At 40.0% G+C, this 14,340-nt stretch overlaps 1 protein-coding gene across 1 annotated transcript in view; it reads right to left on the bottom strand.

Annotated features, from left to right (window-relative positions):
- The window catches only part of GGH (gamma-glutamyl hydrolase), a 41,374-nt gene that overhangs the window by 15,875 nt on the left and 11,159 nt on the right, over nt 1-14,340 (bottom strand). Inside the window, exons 4-5 of the mRNA XM_015567405.1 lie at nt 12,709-12,714; nt 11,265-11,269 (exon numbers count right to left, since the gene is read on the bottom strand). Coding sequence (XP_015422891.1) covers nt 11,265-11,269; nt 12,709-12,714 — 11 coding nt within the window. The remainder of the gene's footprint in view (nt 1-11,264; nt 11,270-12,708; nt 12,715-14,340) is intronic.

The following is a 14,340-nucleotide window of genomic DNA, read 5'->3' as shown; positions in this document are numbered from 1 at the left end:
ATCACCCGCCGCATGGCTCGACCGTGTTCAGCCACCCGCTAACCCGCGATTGGTGCGCCCGCCCGTTGGGCATCGGCTGGGTGGGCACGGGGCGGTCTCCCCTTGCAACTGTTCATCGATGTGATGAGGCACCGGTCAGTAAGCTGGGGCGCCGAGCCCAGGCCCGCCAAGAGGAGGAGCCTGGGTCCCAGCGGGACCCCGTCACCAGGCAGCTTGAAAGGCGGCGAGGGATTCTAGAAGACGCCTGAGAACTTAGCGCCAACTGTGGCTCCTGCTCCACAGGCCGGGGCTCTGTAGTCAGGGATGCTAACCACCACGTGGACACTCCAGCGTTCCATGGAAGGACAGGCTGCGACTTGAGGTCATGTGTACATCCTGTTACCTTTTTGCAGGGTCGAGGCATCTGGCGGAAAGAAGCGCCTGGGAAGGGAAGGACGATGGAGGTGAACATGTTCCCAGCGCATCGACTCACTTCAGAGCTGAGTGGAGGAGGGACGACCCCTGGCATCGCCTGCAAAGTGGCGAGTCCCGGCGAGGCCCTCAGAAGGTGCTCACTGACGTCACCATTAGCGCCATCCGCAGACTTTGTCCTATAAACGGGAGGCAGATCTGATGGCTTTGGTTCCTGCTCATGAACAGTATTGTGAGGGTTCTTTTTAAAGTTTTAACATTTGGAACCACTCGTTTCATGGTACGTAGGTAAAAGACAGGAAACTTTTTCTCTGTATGTGAAAAAAGTAAATGTATTGATATGGATAATATTAGGTGGAAGTGCCCACCTATAAGGCCCAAATTAAATTCAGAATAAAATTGAAGAAAAGTATTTGAAAAATCCGCTCAATCACTGCTAAGTATTGAAGATGCAAAGATGAATTGGATACTGTCTTTTTCTCAAGAAGCTTACAGTTCAGTAAGGAAAAACAACAGGAAGAGAACATGATGTATGGAGAGAATAAGAGCGGAGTTTTGGCATATTTCAAGAAGCGTGACTGCAATAAGGAATCTAGTTTGACAAGAAAATGGGTGGGTGTGGTGAGAGATAAGGCCAAAGGATGTGGTTAAAGATATTGTGAAAGACCTTACTCAGCTGGTTTTGAACATAATTGAGCAGATGAGGAGCCCTTGTAAAGACGAATTTGTGATTCTGGAGCTCAAATCCACGCAGGAAAAAATTAAATTATTACTTGGCATTATACACAAAAATAAACTACAGGTGAGTAAAGATGTAAATATGAAAGGAAAAATAAGGTACTTTATAAGAAAATGCAGAAGTATATATTCATGACTTTGGTGATCAAAGGATTAAAAATACAAACGTTAATGGAAGCATTTGATAGATTTAACAATATAACTAAAACTTCTATATAACGTTAAGCAAATTAAAAGTAAGGCACAAACTTGGAAAATATGTTTACAAAATATAGAATTTCAAAAATGTTCATTTCTAGAATAAACAAAGAACTAAATAAGAAAACACAACAACTCTATAAAAAATGGGAAAAGGTGAAAAGACAAAGCAAACCTTCACTAATCATCAGGTAAACGCACATTAAGACAAAGTAGTCCTAGTTGGTTTGGCTCAGTTGATAGAGCGTCGGCCTGCGTACTGAAGGGTCCCAGGTTTGATTCCAGTCAAGGGCACATGCCCAGGTTGCAGGCTCTATCCCCAGTAGGGGGTGTACAGGAGATGGCTGATCAATAATTCTCTCTCATCATTGATATTTCTCTCCCTCTCCCTTCCTCTCTGAAGTCAATAAAAAAATATTTTTTAAAAAAGACAAAATAATACGTCACATGCTTCAGATCTACAAATATGTTAACCTTGATTATAACAAGAGTGTAGGAAAATGAGAACTCTCTTAATACTGCTCATAGAGTTATAATTATTACAGTCATTTTTTAAGCAATTAGGCAGTTTCTGGTAAAGGTGAAGGTACACTTATTCTGCAATCCAGCACTTTTTCGTGTATGCATATAGATACCATAGAGCAGTGATTCTCAGCCTTCCTAATGCCATGACCCTTTAATACAGTTCCTCATGTTGTGGTGACCCCCAATTTCATTGTTACTAATTGAACATAATTAAAGCATAATGATTAATCACAAAAACACATATATATGTAATTATATATGTGTTTTCCGATGGTCTTAGGCAACCCCTGTGAAAGGGTCGTTCGACCCCCAAAGGGGTCGTGACCCACAGGTTGAGAACCACTGCCATAGAGAAATGTTTGCATGAGTAAATGAAGACATTTATACAGGTATGTTCTTTGAATAATTTTTTTGTAATAGTGAAATACTAAATGCAAGTATCAATAAGAGAATGAATACATTGTACAATTAGTAGACTATTAGCATGAAAATGAATGAATTGGAGATGCTTATCAACAGAGATCAAGTTCTTTTGAGAGATAATGGGGTAAATTATGCTTGAGTCTAAAAGATAATGGCAAATGCCTAAACCAGAATCTCTCCACACATCTTCAAAAACCATTAGGTGTAAAAGGAGTATGAATAAAATTACACGTGACCCATGCCTTTAGCCATACTAGGAGGTAGAGGACAGACACCACAAACATCAAATTACTAGAATAATGATAAGTATCAAATTGCAACAAAGCTGGAAGACTGGATCTTGAGTGGGAGAGACAAGTGTTCAGAGAATCTTTAATAAAGAGAAAAGGAGAGTGGAAGATATAGACAAAGCATGGGCAAAATCAAACCCTGAAAGAAAATGTCAAACATTAAGCGCTATAATATTGAATACAGTCTGGACCTCGGTAGATTATAATACTAATTACAGGAAAAGAGACTTGAAAATGAGTGGGACTAGAATTGTCAGCTTCAGGTAAGTATTGCTTCTAAGGGAGAACCAGCTTTACTGACAAGGAAGTAATGTCCTTTAAAGATATGGCAGTGAAGGGAAAGGATTCAAGGGGGAAATTAAGGATCCTGTAAGAAACGAAAAAGTCATGCCAGCCACCCCTTCTCATCCCCACATAAATACCACCACCTCCACCACCACAAAAACACCTACTGAAGAAATTGCACTTCACTATACTGACAAAATACACATTTTTCAACCAGGAAGGTATCCACAAAAAAAGCCCATTTTTAAAAAGTCAAATCAACATAATACAAAACTACTGCAAGAAGAAAACAGACAAGGTGAATTATAACATTTCATCTAATGAAAATTCTCCCTCAAAATACAGTACAGTTACAAAATAAAATTAAATAACCTCAAACAAGCATAGGATAAGTATATGTGTATGTGTATACCTACCAAATATAGATCAGAAGTTCAAAACCTAAGAACAGAAATGGACAAAATGAGCAAGGAATGCCATAGGAGTTGATCAAATCAGAAAAAAAAAGTTTGAAGGAAAAAACAAAACCACCTCAGAAATGAAGAATCACCACTGTCTGTCCAAGGCAGGAAAGATTCAAGTGGAATATTAATACAGATCACTGAAAAAGAGAAAGAAACAACCAAGGAAATGAAACGTACATAAAGAAATAAAACAGGTCAAGAGAGAAAGTGCTTAAAATGGAAAACAGGCAGGAAAGATTTCACATACATCTCATTAGACTCCTGAAAGGAGAAAAAGCATAGCAAAGGAACAGGACTAATGCTTCTAAATACAATCCAAGAACTTAGTGTAAATAAGAGAGAAATAGTAAAAATTGACCTGCAATGATCAACTTAGTAAAATTGTTTCTCTCTCTCCTTTCCTCTCTGAAATCAATAAAAATATATATATTTTTAAAAAGACCTGATAGATATTGAAGAGAAATTTAAGTAGTTTAAGAAGCTGGTTGTTCGGGCAAGACCTGCTGGGTCCTCCTCGCAGGCGTTCATTCCAGCTTCACTTGGGAGGGTGCCGAGAAGGCGCGAAGGAGCCGGTGTCCCCGCAGCACAGACGCGGGTGTGGGGCTCAGCAACCCCCTGAGGGACCCGCTTCGGGGTAGGACAGGATCCCCTCCTCACCCCCCGCCTGCTCCCCGGAGAGTCCGATGGCGGTGGCCTGGCCAAGGCGCCCGGCTGAGAACCATGTGACCTTTGACGATGTGGCGGTATACTTCTCCCAGGAGGAGTGGGGGCTCCTGGAGGAGGCTCAAAGACGCCTGTACCACAAGGTGATGCTGGACAACTTGGCACTTGTATCCTCTCTCGGGGGTTCAGTTGGTTGACCATCGCCCCATGCACTGAAAGGCTGCCAGTTCGATTCTGGGTCAGGGCACATGCCCAGGTTGTGGGCTGGATGCCTGGTTGGGGAGCCTGAGGGAGGCAGCCGATCAATATTTCTCTCTGATATTGATGTTGCTTTCTCTTTCTCTGATCCCCTTTCTCTCAAATCAATAAATCATATCCTATATAATAAAAGCCTAATATGCTGTGTCTGGTCTTCCGTTCAACCAATTAAAGCATCATATGCTAATGATATGCTAAGGCCGCTCAATCGGTTGCTATGACAGGCACTGAACACCAGATGGGCACACAGTCGACTGGTTGACCTGTCGCTATGATGTACACTGACCACCATGGGGCAGATGCTCCTACTCCTTTGTTAGCTTGCTGCTGGGGTCTGGCCAGTTGGGACTGAGTGAGACCGAGTCAGGCTGGACACACCCTGGAGCCCTCCCTGGCTGGCCAACCTCCCACGTCCCTCCCCGGCCCTGGTTGTGCACCTGTGGGGTCCCTCAGCCTGGCCTGCACCCTCTCACAATCCGGGACCTCTCGGAGGGATGTAGGAGAGCCAGTTTTGGCCTGATCCCACAGGCCAGGCAAAGGGACCCCACTGGTGCATGAATTTGTGCACCGGGCCTCCAGTTTAAAAAATAAATGAGTAAAATAAAGTTTCTGTCTCTAAAAAAAAAAAAAAAAAAAAGCTGGTTTAGCTACATATATGGTAAGGACTGACAAAACGGTTAGGTTAACATGAGTCTGTCCAGTATGCTAGGAGCCATGAATAGGCTCTGCTTTGACAAATGAAAGACACAGTTGTCATTTGAGGCAACTAAGGATAATGGATAATTCTTCACCATAGGGTTATCCTTTCTACCATATAGAAGCTAAAAAAAAGGTTATGGATTTAAGGGGTATATTAGGACTTTACCATATGTAAAACTTTAGTGCCCTACCAACCAGGAGGTCATGGTTTGATTCCCAATCAGGGCACATACTGAGTTGCAGGCTCGATCCCCAATGGGGGTTGTGCACGAAGCAGCCAACCAATGATTCTCATCATTGGTGTTTGTATCTCTCTCTCCCTCTCCCTTCCTCTCTTAAATCAATCAAAATTTTTAAAAATCATAATCTAGGCTAACAGATCATTGTTTCAAAATCAAATTATCTCATTAAGTGGCACACTCTGGCTCTTTTCACTCAGAAGCTTTAACTTAGTAAGCATGGCTTAGTTTTATAAAATTAGTTTGTGTTCCCTTTAAGCACAGCAAGACATTAGCAGGAGGTGGTGTTGAATTAAGCAGTTGGGGAAACTGGCCATGAAAACTTATAAAGAAAAAACTGGCATTTGTGTAATGGACAACTAGATGTGATAAGGTTTTCTTAAACTCTTCTTGTCAGGAAAGGCAGGTTTTGAAAAAGGAATGCCTAATATTTGGATTTTTAAATGAAAAAGAAACAGCTATAGTCTATGTGAAAGATCTTTATTTTCTTTTGAACAATAATAAAACAAATTATTGTGCAGTTCAGTAACACCATAATCATGTGTTAGAAATCATCTTTAAAAGGCACTTCTGGTTCAATTACAGTTAAGTAATATAGACAATTTGATAGCTACTTATCTTGCCACCTTATAAAATTGCCTGCTAATTTCACATTGTTCACCTAGCGTTCTTCAGTAAATTGCTGCATTTTATACAAATTTCAAAGTCCCATCATGAAATGTCCTCTTATTTGTTGTTAATAACACCACTAATGAATCACACTTAAAAGACAGTTTTAAATGTCATCCGTTATTCATGTGCTCACACAATCACTCCACAAAGCCAGGTGGAAGTGTTTGAAGTACCCAAGTGCAAATGAAAAGAAACTTTGTTATGTAAACCTCTTTCTAGGAATAAAAGCTGGGTAAACCAGAGCTTGTTGCTGCTGTTTACTCCTTTTAAATGGTTTTATTGTTATTTTTGAATTATACAATTGTAAATTGTATAATTAGCAAAGAAGACTAACTTTTTTTTTCAGAAAACAGGCACCATCTGATTTTTTTAATAAAAATTACCATGTAAAATTAGCTTCCCAATGCTAAACCAAAATAAAACACGTTCTCTAAAGAACAGTCACAATTATTCTCAATTTTATCATAGATATATGTACAAAGAATCATAAGTATCAGCTCACCTGATCAGAATAATTTTCTTATAAAGAAAAACACCCTTTACACACCCTTTCACAGAGATACCATTGGATGATTTATGTTGAAACCCAACCAATCTGAACAAATGCCTATCAAATTTTGCACACTGTGTTCTTTAATTTTCCAGTTTAACATAAAACTTAAAAATTATAAAACACTATAAACACTGTCATCAATTGTAAGCCATACCTTTATATGGTTCTCAATACATGAAATATTCTTTATCATAAGCTACAGTACAAACAGCATATTTTAACTACTGATTTTTTTTTAAGTAAATGTGAATTGTAGGATTTGGCTAGGATATTCTGATATAATAATAAAACTCAAATTACTTCATGCATAATCTGAAAAGTTCCAGATGTATTTGACAGTGGTTTTTAAAATGTAAACATACCCTTTTCCTTTTGCAATTGCGTTATTGTTCCATTAAAAACAGAGTTTATGTATACAACAACTAATTATTATATCTCTAAATATCTATGCAATCATGATAAGAATAACCAAAAACAGAAGTCAAAATCACATTCTTGATTTGTTTGAAAATGCAGACACAGTATTAAGAAGCCATTAACTCTGCCTGAAATATTTTCAAAATTATTTTTGGTTATCAATTGTAACCATGAGTCATTTCAGAGAGGCCTATAGGTGCTACATACAATAATTTATGGCATCTAGACTCTCCCATCAACAGCTTCTATTGTGCAAATATGCTAAAATAGAATTTCCCTGAGATGAACAATCTTGCTGGCCCACAGAAAAGTAAATATAGCAAAACTACATTCAGATTTTAATCTGAACTATAGTTTAATCTGACACCCACTCAAAATGACTGCTAATAAATTTTTATCATCAGTTCATTTGTGCTAATAGTTCTTTTCAGTGGCTATTTATACATTTGTTTGTAAACTAATGTACTCAGAGGATTTGTTTAAAGGCACACATGAATAGCTACGTTAGAGATAACTTTCAAGTGTAAAAATCAGGAAATATCTTCTATGCTTTTAAGTATATTAACATTTAGTTACTTCCAAGGTAAAGAAAATGCATTTAAAAAGTAGTTTCCTAAATACCCATGATGCTCATGTCAGAAGAGTTTTACAAAAGATCAATCAGAGCACTAATTAGTTAAAAATATATATTTTTTGTTCATGTAACGAGGTAGGAGGATCTCACTCATATGTATTTTTAATTAGCAAGGCATTCACATTAAACAAGTTCTTCTCATTGAATGGTCTGTGAAATACTGCTGAGATAATTTTCAGACTTCATTATAAAATCTGTCCACTCTTGACAAACATCCTCCATGGAGAATTCTTCACCACCATATTCCAGAGGAAGAATGCCTGGGAAATGCTGAAGTAAGCTTTGTTTGAAATTGGTCCCATGCATATGAATCTGAAATAGCCAAAATGTTTTAGGTTTGTTTTCTGCCTCTTGATACATTAGATGAATTTCCAGTGGAAAATCAACACCACAAAAGAAGGTACTCTAATAGCTTCCAGGATAGGAGACCATGTACTGGTATAGATACTACATCCTTTATTCCTCTACTTATGAATCTAAGAATTCTACTTGTTTCGATTATGCTGCTTATGAATCTGATCTTACTGTCTTCTTATATTTGCATTATTATAACTAGACAAGATTTATAAAAAAAATTATCTTTCTCTTTCACAAATATACTTTTAAAACTCTAAATAAAAGTATTTTATACATTCTATTCCCTCATGTACAAGTGATTCTTAACAAAATATCAAATATCCTGGGACTATTCTGTAGATGGTAAAAATGTCCTATCTGGTATTATTTCATACTAGAGGCCCGGTGCACAAAAAATTGTGCACTCGGGGGGATTCCTCCCGCTTTGACCAATTAGTCCCCATTAATGAGAATTAAGTCCAGAGTAGCAGCTCCCTGATTAGATTCCCCACCCTCTGCTCCGCAGCTACACTCACCAGCCATGAACCTGGCTTCTGGCTGACAGAGCTGCCCTTGTAGGAGCGCACTGACCACCAGGGGGCAGTTCCTGCATTGAGCATCTGCCCCCTGGTGGTCAGTGTGTGTCACTGTGACCAGTCATTCCCAGTTGTTCTGCTGTTAGGGTCAATTTGCATATTACCCTTTTATTATATAGGATAAAGTAAAAGCATAAAATTAAGTATATGGGAAATAATTTATGTGATACATTTGGATACTCTTGGCTAGTACAAAATTAAGAGACAGTTATGATGGTTAAAAGCCTTAAAATTTCAAATATTTTAAACTATAAAAATCAATCATATAATGCCCAAGTTAAAGATTTGGAACCTTGGATCAAAAGCATATAATGTTCATCTATACATGTAACAATCCTATATAATAAAAGGCTAAAATGCAAATACACCAAACAGTGGAACAACCAGAACAACCGAACATCCAAACAACTGGTCGCTATGACGTGTGTGTGGAACATGGTGGGCATTGGCTGTGGTGGGATAGTGGAGGAGGTGAGCGGGGGTGCCAGACCAAGGCGTAGCACCAGTCGCTGTCATTGGGGCAAGCCTCCGGTAGTTACTGAAAATTCTTTGCTCCTTTGCTCCGCGGTCCTGCCCAGCTCTCGCACCTGCTGCCAACGCTGGCCCCACTTGCACCCACTGCTGGCACCTGTCCCAATCGCTCCATGCTGTCAGTGGGTGTGAGTGGGGCCGGTGCCATCAATGTGTGGGAGCCACAGTGCGGGAGCGGGGATGCTGGCAGACAGGGGACTGGGGGTCATGGCGGGAGGGTGCAGAGGATGAGCTGAGACCCACCCCTGTGCCTACCACAGCCTCACATACTGAAGAGTCCCAGGTTCGGTTCTGGTCAGGGGCACATGCCTGGGTTGCGGGTTTGATCCCCAGTGGGGGGTGTTCATGGGGCAGCCAATCAGTGACTCTCTCTCATCATTGATGTTTCAATCTTTCTCTCCCTCCCTTCCTCTCCAAAATCAATAAAAATATATTTTTTTAAAATAACGTAGCATACCATAAACACTCTTCTGCATTTTGCTTATTTCACTTTACATCTTACAAATCTTGTATTCCATTGTGTCGATGTCTCACAGTTCATTTAACCAGTCCCCTGATGATGAACACTTGGTGATTTCCAATCTTTTGCTGCAATTTTGTTTATGTGTGGATAGGATAAATTGCCAGAAGCACAAAGGCTGTAATTTTGATAACTATTATATACTGCCCTCTACAGGGAATATACCATATTGCACTCCCACCAGCAATGTGCAGGAGGCCCAGTTACCCCATAGACTCACTAACTTGATTTTCCAAAATTAAAAAGAAATATCCTATATAATAAAAGTGTATTATACTAAGTGTCCGACCATTTGGTCGGCCACTCAACCAGTTGCATGATGCGCACTGGCCACCAGGGGGCATATGCTCCAACCAATAGGTTAGCTTGCTAATGGGGTCTGGGCAATCGGGACTGGGTGAGAGGGCCGGACACACCCTGGAGCCCTCCCGTAGTCCCTCCCTGGCCAGCTGGCCCCCATTGGCCCGGATCACCCACCAGGCCGAGGGACACCACCCGTACATGAATTTGTGCATCAGGCCTCTAGGTAATTTATAAGAGTATTTGGCCTGTTAGATAAATACTCAAAATGTTAGCTTAATGGTGGTGGGTACTTAATAAAACAACTCTTAAATGAAAAAGGATTAGAACATTTGGTAGAGAGGAATAGTGACTTGAACATGGTACACTCACCCGTTCCTTAATTTTTTCAGTCAGGAATGGTTTAATCATGGAAAAGACAGCATGAAAAACTATTGGCTCATTTATCAAATGGATACCACGAACTTTTAATGGAAAGGAATCCTTTTGAAAATAAAGAAAAAAGTCTATTAATAATAAAGCATAAATAAATATATATTTCTATTGACAAGTCCCTTCCTTGAACACTTGGTAAACTTATGACAGCAACTAATGTCTGTTTCATTTTTTAAATTTCTTATTTCATCACCACAACACAGACTGCTTTACAGTTCACTGTTACTAGATTAAGAAAAGATCTTTGCCCTAACCGGTTTGGCTCAGTGTGGATAGAGAGTCGGCCTGTAGACCAGAGGGTCCAGGGTTTGATTCCGGTCAAGGGCATGTACCTTGGTTGCAGGCTCCTCCGCTGCCCAGGCTAGTGCAGGAGGCAACCAATCGATGTGTTTCTCTCACATGGATGTTTCTCTCTGTCATTCCCTCTCTCTTCCGCTCTCCCTAAAAATCAATGGAAAAATATCTTCGGGCAAGGATGAACAAAAAAATAAAAAAATAAAGAAAAGATTCTTAAAAAGTATTTACTTTATAGCTTAGGCAAATAGAAATACCTGCATCTTTCGTAAATAAGACACAAAAAATTTCTCCCCCTATGACATATAAATGTTCCCTTAAGAAACCAATGAGTGTCAATAATTAACCTTTTCCCTAAAATTTTTAGTTTGAGAAAAAAAAATAAAACTTCCATTAAAGTTGAAAGAATAGTCCAATAAACACACATTTTAAAACTTTTGACCCAGGTATAAGTCTTTAACATAAAAGTAATTTGGCTTATTCAGAAGATTTCAAAGAGTTGAGTTGAAAGAAAAAATGTTATCAGTAGTTTCCCTACCCAAAGATGTATTGTTAGTGTAGAATCCTTTCCTGTCAAGGTGCTTTCATACAAAATTCTTTTTTTTAAAATATATTTTATTGATTTTTTACAGAGAGGAAGGGAGAGGGATAGAGAGTTAGAAACATCCATGAGAGAGAAACATCGATCAGCTGCCTCCTGCACGCCCCACACTGGGGATGTGCCCGCAACGAAGGTATATGCCCTTGACCGGAATCGAATCCAGGACCCTTCAGTCCGCAGACCGATGCTCTATCCACTGAGCCAAACTGGCCAGGGCCAAAATTCTTTTTTTTTTTTCTTCCCTATGCAAAGCTTTTAGAGATGTGTTCTCTATCTGGGGCTTTTCCTTCCAGATTCTTGCTAAGCCTAATTTTATTTTAAACAGAATTGCTAATATGCTCTCTAAATCATTCCTATCCTGTTTTGTACCATGGATATGATACAATTTTGTAAACATCATGGCTTTTAATATGTTGCAATAATCAATCAGATGGATGCACCATACTTTAAGTAACCATTTTCCTATTTCTGGACAAATAAGATGTTTCTAATAGTATCCTATAAGAATTGATGCCACAGCACCCATCTTTATGCGTAGGAGGCAGTGATGGTTGTAAGCACAGCTTTGAATTCAGCTGATCTGGACTGGAACCTTTGCTTCACTGCGGACAAAATGCATGTGCTTGGGCATTGCTGTCACCTCTCTGACATAGTTAATTAATTTGTAAAATGGGAAAAATAATGGTCATACGACATAGGCTTGTATGGACCCGTTACATGGTAATTCATTTGAATTACTTAGCCAGGTACCTGGCACACAATACACTATTATCATTTTATACAAGGTCTATGCTATATTTAAGATTATTCCTTGGCTACATTCCCCAAAGGAGGATTACAAGGTCAAAAATCATGGCCACTTACAAAAGCTTTTGATTTCTAAAAGAACTGTATCAATTTATACCTACCAAAACATTTGTAGCATTTTGGTGTGCTGTTGCTATATTATTTTTTTCATTCAATTTTTTAATTTAGGAAGATAATTTTAATGACAGAAAGATAAAGTGAACACATTATTGTTTAAATGTATACATTCGGTGGTTACTCATCTTGAACATATTTTTACAATTTGTTGCAACAGTCTTTCTTTTATGAATTAATAACATTTCCTCTTAGTATTATTGAGTTCTATGTATCATTTCTAAAATTTGATTTGATTTTCTAATAAACGTTCTATCCCTTCTCTTTGTATCACACATAACTAAATTAAAATCTGTTGTTTGGAGGTATTCTCCCAAGGAATTAAACTATACACTTACTGTAAGGACAGCAGCAATCTTCTTGGCTACAGATGGGGTAATTTGAAAAGCATGAGAAAAATGCCAGCCTTCCAGATCAAAGACAGCCTTGATTCCGTTCCGTTGGGTCTCTACCTCCTGTACAATAAGCTCGGATGTGATTAGACTTAAACGGAATACATCATAAACTGTAAACACTTTTGGGTCCCAGTGTGCTATAAAAAAAAAAAGAGAAAGAAAGAAAGAAAAAATAACATATCTCAGTATTGCATAAAAAAACAGAAAGCAAAGGGAAACTGATTCTTTTTAGACTTAATGGATCAATAAAAATAAAAACAAGTACAAAGATCACAAAGTGAATAATAGACCAAATGAGTGGCCCCAAAACATGTGCCTGCTTCTCCCTAGCGCAGAACAGCTTTTTAAGAATATGGGACAGCCAAAACCGGTTTGGCTCAGTGGATAGAGCGTCGGCCTGCGGACTGAAGGGTCCCAGATTCGATTCCGGTTAAGGGCATGTACCTGGGTTGCGGGCACATCCCCAGTGGGAGATGTGCAGGAGGCAGCTGGTCGATGTTTCTCTCTCATCGAAGTTTCTAACTCTCTATCTCTCTCCCTTCCTCTCTGTAAAAAATCAATAAAATATATTTTAAAAAAAAAGAATATGGGACAAAAAAAAGAATAAATACAGCCCGGCCGGTGTGGCTCAATGGTTGAGCATTGACCTATGAACCAGCTCACTGTTGGATTCCCGGTCAGGGCACATGCCCAGGTTGCTGGCTCGGTCCCCAGTAGAGGCCGTGTAGGAGGCAGCTGATCAATGATTCTCTTTCATCGTTGATGTTTCTATCTCTCTATCCCTCTCCCTTCCTCTCTGAAATCAATAAAAATATATTTAAAAAAATAAAACAAATACTCATGGCATTTATTTATTTAAAAAAAGAAGAGAAATGCAGCAGGCTGGACTTGATAGCCGGATGAAACTACAGCCCAAAGCATGCAGGAAACAGCGGTAGCTAAAGATGGGAATGCCTGTTGGTGTGCTACAAGCTCAGAGGCATTGGACATGGGAGAAGCACAACCTGGATTATGAAGAGAAACTAGCGCTCTATAGTAGCCAGAGAGGTTGCAAAAGGAAATGCCTGAGGACTAGACAGGTTGGCTGATGTCTCTGACATCACTGAGTGACAACCAGCATGTAGCAGAGTCAGGTCCTGACAGGCTAGAACAGTAAGTGTGGGCTTTGGAAAACAGGGAAGCACCCACGTAGCTGCCCACACCCAGGAAAAACAGGAATATCTGTGCTAAGAAGAGGAGTTACTGGCATTCTTCTCCTCTCTCCTCCCCGACCATTCCTGGAGCAGGCCACGACATGCAGAAAGGACAGTAATGGACAGGCTAGCAGATAATCTTAAAAAATATATATGCACATAGACACCCACACCTGAAACCTGTATGTTCATGTTGGCCAATGTTAACCCAATCAAGTTAATTAATAAATAAAAGTATATTAAAATATATCACCTACTAAGTTGTAATAGCCACATTTCAAGTACTCAACAGCCACATGAGGCTAGTGGCTACTGTAGAACAATTTCATCATCATAGAAAATTATATTAGACTAGAGGCCCAGTGCATGAAATTCGTGCACGGGAGGGGGTGTCCCTCCGCCTGGCCTGCACCCTCTCACAGTCCGGGACCCCTTGCTCCTTACCACCTGCCGCAGGGGTGGGAGAGGCTCGAGGTGGAAGAGGCTCCTGCCACAGCCACTGCACTCCCCAGCCATGAGCCCAGCTTCTGGCTGAGTGGCACTCCCCCTGTGGGAGCGCACTGACCACCAGGGGGCAGCTCCTGCGCGGAGTGCCTGCCCCCTGGTGGTCAGTGCGCATCATAGTGACTGGTCGTTCTGGTCGTTCTGCCATAACGGTCACTTAGGCTTTTATTATATACATAGTTCTGGACTTTAATCTCCTTTAAGGCAAAAGAAAAACGTGCCTTGCCAAACCGGTGGGTCAGTGG

Source organism: Myotis davidii, unplaced genomic scaffold (genome assembly GCF_000327345.1).
Source record: "Myotis davidii unplaced genomic scaffold, ASM32734v1 scaffold1, whole genome shotgun sequence".
Classification (NCBI taxonomy): Eukaryota; Metazoa; Chordata; class Mammalia; order Chiroptera; family Vespertilionidae; genus Myotis; species Myotis davidii.
Note: the sequence above shows the minus strand (reverse complement) of the source record. Positions and strands in the feature narration are given on the sequence as shown.